This window comes from Prunus avium, chromosome 8 (genome assembly GCF_965620075.1).
Source record: "Prunus avium chromosome 8, drPruAviu1.hap1.1, whole genome shotgun sequence".
Taxonomy (NCBI): Eukaryota; Viridiplantae; Streptophyta; class Magnoliopsida; order Rosales; family Rosaceae; genus Prunus; species Prunus avium.
Genome location: NC_142291.1, coordinates 28,630,844 through 28,636,037, shown reverse-complemented (window position 1 = coordinate 28,636,037; position 5,194 = coordinate 28,630,844). Strand labels below are relative to the sequence as shown.

General features: G+C 37.0%; 1 protein-coding gene across 2 annotated transcripts; it reads right to left on the bottom strand.

The window, feature by feature from the left end:
- Positions 1-918: 918 nt before the first annotated feature.
- On the bottom strand, positions 919-3,611 carry LOC110768346 (UPF0496 protein At4g34320-like). 2 transcript variants are annotated; one of them, XM_021972073.2, is made up of 3 exons: positions 3,227-3,611; positions 2,619-2,699; positions 919-2,261 (listed from the first exon to the last, which is right to left on the bottom strand). In XM_021972073.2, the coding sequence occupies exon 3, from the start codon at positions 2,231-2,233 to the stop codon at positions 1,058-1,060; it is 1,176 nt and encodes a 391-aa protein (XP_021827765.1). In that variant the 5' UTR covers positions 2,234-2,261; positions 2,619-2,699; positions 3,227-3,611; the 3' UTR covers positions 919-1,057. The 2 variants fall into 2 exon arrangements, with proteins under 2 accessions (XP_021827765.1, XP_088101350.1); XM_088245224.1 differs by having other exon boundaries at positions 2,624-2,699; positions 3,227-3,610.
- Between the last annotated feature and the right edge of the window lie 1,583 nt (positions 3,612-5,194).

Genomic DNA, 5,194 nt, shown 5'->3' with positions numbered 1-5,194 from the left:
GAAGCAGCATCGAAGGAACAAAAGGGCATAAAGAATAAATAAAAAAGGAAGTGGGACACATCATGCATGCGCGTGTCTTCAGCTGTGGGAATAAAAAAGAAGAAAAGCTTTTGATTGGACCAGCAGACAAAGAACCATATAATATATAACATAGACATAGGCTTTTAAATACATAATATATATAGGACGACGTCGTTTTGACTTCGAGGGAAAAAAGAAACAAGGAAGCGCAAGCACCGCTGCGTGCTGGAGGATGCTGCGCACTGGGTAGGAGCAGCGCTGCGCGCTCTATGGGGACTTTCGTCGAGCAGTTTGCAGGGGTCAATTTTCTCCCCTCTAATGGCAGATCCCAGAGTTGCAGGGATCACTTGACCACCTTTGCTCCTCTGTGGATCCGTCCCTGATTCCAGCCATACCCCTTTGTTTTGGCACTTTACTTTCCTTTATTTTAGTTTTTACACTAGGAAAATAATAGAGTCCACAATTCTATTGAGGCATAGAAAAGAACCAATCTAGCCAGTTCTCCACTTAGAGCACTGTAGTTTGATTGGAAATCAGTTTGTTTGAAACGCATCTTATAATAAATTCATCTTTCTATTGGGCTATTAATAATGGCACGCTCATGCAATACAATTATAAGAGACTAATTCAAAAAGGATATATTAGGGCTCGTTCCATATCGTTTTTCAAATGTTTTTTCCGTTTTGTGAGAACAAGAACACGCATATATCTGTTTGGTGCATTGGCTTTAGAAAACACATGATATTGTTGTTTTTTTAAACATCACAAGGTGTTAAATTGTTGTAAAATTGAAAACGACTTTATATGTGTTTTTCGCATTTTCAGAAAACACAGAGCTCCGTTCTAATTCTTGAGGAGTGAACCCTGGAATGCCCCAATCTAAAAAATTGAAGTATGAAGGATTTAGAGCTATTTTCCTTAATTACATCCTTGAAAAAAAAAAGGGAGGGAAGATCTGCATCACCCACATAGATTTGCTTACTGTTCTTGTAGCTAGTAGTAGAATTTCTATATGAAATTGTTACCAGACGGGCTCTTATATGCTCATCAAAGCTGATCCAGCACTTACAACAGCATCCCTTGTGTTCATTAGTTCGATTCTACACTTGTCGACTTCGCCTTTCAAACCCTCAATTTTGTTCATAAATGGCTCTAACTTCTTCTGAATATCCTTCATTGTGACATTTATTTGTTCCTCAGCAATTGCAAAGTCTGGTTGGCCCAAGAGTACATCAATCTCATTTACAGCCTTATTAATATTGCTCAACTCTGTAAAGGCAAGCCTAGTGTTGTCATGCATTTCTTCAACTTGGTTCTCCTCTTTCTTTAAATCATTTTCCCATTCTTTTAAACAAGAGACAATCCAATGTTGTCCTTCCATTAACGCCCCAGTACTAGCAGCAAAAGCTGCTGCTAATGCTACAGTCGTTGGAGAAGCTAAAACTGCTGCTGCCACAGACCAAAGTAACATCGCAGCCACAGAACTGATGAATAACATATTCGTGGCCTTCCTCCAAGCACGAGCAGTCTGCTGCTTCTTGCCAAGCTTCTCTTTCTGGACTGTCAAATTCTCAAGCAATTGTTGATGCATCGTGATCAAAGCTTGAACCTTCTGGAGCAAGCTTTCAGCCAAACTGTTATGGGCAGCGGCCTTGATATTCTTCAGTTTCTCAGATATCCTCTTGTAGTGGTCATGAGTAGTTAAACTAGTACCACTGTCGTTCGGGTTTTCCTGTTTATCAAAATATTCTTGAACAACAGTTTCAATAGACGAATGGCTGTTGCAAGCTGACTTTACAAACTTGTCCAATTCCGATAATAAATCCAGCATCTCCCGGCTACTCTCTTCGTACTTGTCCACGACAGTCTGAAATCTGCTGTTTTTCTTTCTTTCCTTACTCTGCTTGCCCTTCACCCCTTTCTTGCCCTCGGCTCTGATATCCTTTTCCAATTGCAAGATAGAGTCTACAGTCGTCTGGTTCCACACCCTCACATAATTTACGACATCTTTCAAGTATTCTGTTGAAATAGCTCCGCTACTCGCAAGGCTGCTGATCACTTCTGTCGTACGTGCTTTGAGGTTGGTGTCAAAGGATTGCATGTCTTCATCATGCTTGCAATCCTCCTCATGTGCTCTAAGCAATCCTGCATCTTTATCGCGAATGTTTCCAAGGAGCTTGCTGGTTAACTCTCTCACTCTCTTCAACCTCATTTTTGCTAAAACACCTGTGTTGAAGTTTCTGTAGCGACAAATCCATACCGAATTAATATTAAATCAAAAGCATTTTCCAGTCCAAAATTCATGCACTTAACAAGAAATTCCAGCCCCAGATAATTAGAAACAATAAATTCTCTCATTTTCTCCACAAGTTTTACAGTATCTTTCTCAATTTCTGTCATATTTTTCTAACGGAAAGCTATCTACCAACATGCCTCCAGGAAACAATATTGCAAAGTACGAAACTGAAATTACCCTTTTTGTTCCGTGCCTCTAAATTAGTGTCGTAAACTAAGGGGCAGTTTTAAATGAACTCATGTTGTAACGGTGGGCAGGAAAGGAAATGCACTGTATAACAAAAAAGAAAAGATGTGAGGACCTTACTTGAGCTGGGTTTTCTTTTCTACACGATCATACCTCTGTGTCTCGTTGATTTGGAAGCACACAAGAATATCCCAACCTGGTGGGTGAATCAATTTCGTGAAAACAAAAAAATTCACAGGATATAGTATCAGTTACAGTTGGCAAAAATATTTTAAAATTTGCTTCAAAATATACTATCCTTAGCTTCAAGTATAACTACTACGATTTTTACCATGGGTATAAATACAAAGGTTCAAAAACAAATAATAATAATAATAATAATAATAATAATAATAATAAAAGTGCACTCAAGAAAAAATAACCATGAATAAATAAAAAAATTGGAGGATCAATATATCCCGTTAATAGGTCTAGCTTCTTTTTCTCTTTAGAAAGAATGATTTTTCCGGATTAATTTTAGAAAAATAAAAGTGCATAAATTCAAGAAAACAAATTATTATTTTAATATAATTATATCGGATTAAGCCAATATCTCCAGTTAATAAGTCTAGTTTTTCTTTTTTCTCTTTAGAAAGAACGATATTTCCGGATTCGTTAACCAAGTGAATCTGATGGCTTAGATCAAAAGAGTAAAAACAATATAAAAGCATACAGAAATTATACCTTTTGCTGCCTTTTGCTGCGGTAATCAACAGCTCCCAGCCTGAACTATTGATCAAGCTTTGATCCTACTTTCTGTGCCTGCTGCAGAACTATTTTTAAAGCAAAAATATTGACTTAAAGCCGTGGACTTGGCACCTTCTATTCTTGTGAGTGGTTGAAAGTCATGCAAGAATCAGTCAGTGGCCGGTGACAAAACGAAAGGAACTGGAACTTTCGGAATTCTCGAAATTAGAGCATAAAATTATTCAACACAAAGATTAAAATAAAAAAGTTCAAAGAAAAACAATTGGCTTTTGTTATATAAGCTTTATTTGGTGACTGTTTCCAGTATCCTCACTCGTCTTCTTTTCTTTTTGTCATTGACCTGAACCCTTTCCTTCTTTTTTCCTTCAATAATTTTATATTTCTCGTTACGTTTTCCGAAGAATGGAGGTGGGATTTTATATGGCTCTTTCTCTTTGTCTTGGCTGATTTATCGTCGTGAGGAGCTACGTGTAAGGTTGTGATTGGATGTGTTAGGGGATTCGGATCCTCTGCTTAGTTCTTATCTGCTATGATCTGCTTGGTTTTCTCTTCACTCTTCTAAGCATAACAGGAAAAATAATTATCTCTCTATCATGTGCTTCTTCATTTGGATTCCACGTTCTTCTACTATAAGTACTTATGAGCATAAATGCTTTTTATATAAGCAGTCTTAGGGCTCGTTTGGGAGTGCTTCTTCCCGAAGTGCTTATGCCAATAGCGCTTATACCAGTAGCGCTTATGACATAAGCGCTTCTACAAAGAAGCAGTTTGTCGTTTGGATGTCGCATTTAAAAGTGCTTTTACACTACATAAAAGCGCTTTTGATATTTTGTTGAGTGTTTGGCTGACACAGTAAAAGCGCTTTTAAAAGTACTTTAAAAAAATTTAAAGAATCGTAGGAAGATAGCATAAGGGAAATCGTGTTTCAGAAAAAGCTAGGTGAAAAGATTATAGAAGATGATGGTGATGAGTTGCATTTCATTGCGTTTGAAAAGTCTCCATTTTGTGAGTAAGAAGAAAGTCTCCATTTTGGTGACGATGTGGTTAATTTGGGGTTGTTACTTCAATATCCATCTTTACAAAATAACAGTAGGGATATGAAGAATTTTTACAAGGAAAATGGTGCAGAAAAAGGAGAAAGCAAATTTAGAGGAGACTTGCTAATGTGATAGAGAAACAACTACGGGAAGATTAAAGGGTAGTGTTTTGGTTTTAATAGGAGAGAAAAAGAGATAGAAAAAAAAATAAAGAAAGGGTATTTTGGCATTTTAAAAAATTAAATATAGTTATTTTTGGCATTTTAAAAGTTTCATTAAAGGGAGCCAAGTGCTTCCCTTGTTTTTGTCCTGCAGCGCTTTTAACAAGAAGCACCTCTCAAGTGCTTCTTCCAAAACCACTCCAAGTGCTTTTGGATCTCACCCAAAGCGCTTTTGCAATTTTTGCCAAACACCATTTTTAAAAGACAGAAGCGCTTTCACCCATTTAGAAGCGCTTTTCGCAGCTCCAAAAGCACTCCCAAACGAGCCCTTAATCACAAAATTCAAAAAATATATATTGCTGTTGGTATGGTAAATCGCCAAAACTGATTTATTTTCTTATTGCTAAGTTGTTATCCCTCATCAAATTGAATGCCCATTAAATTAGAAATGAAAGAAGGGTTAAAAATATATAGCGGATTTCAAAGGGAAAATGCACAGTGGGGTCTCTTATATGCATGGATGGTTGATAATTTATAATACGGGTTTTGTTAGAAGTATAAAAGTAGGTAGGTTTTTGTCTAGTAGGTAGATTTGGATCTTCACCTGCATTTCGGTGTCGAATCTCTACTATCATCTTTTTTACGATTTCATGTTTGGAATAAATCGCAGAGACTCTTTAGGTTTTTTGTGTAGTTTTCACCTCTCCTCTTCTGAGAGTTTTTCACCTCTCCTTTATGAGGGCTTT

What these genes read in the sequence shown, in the direction of transcription:
- LOC110768346 (XM_021972073.2), bottom strand. Translation starts at nt 2,233, where the DNA reads ATGAGGTTGAAGAGAGTGAGAGAGTTAACCAGCAAGCTCCTTGGAAAC.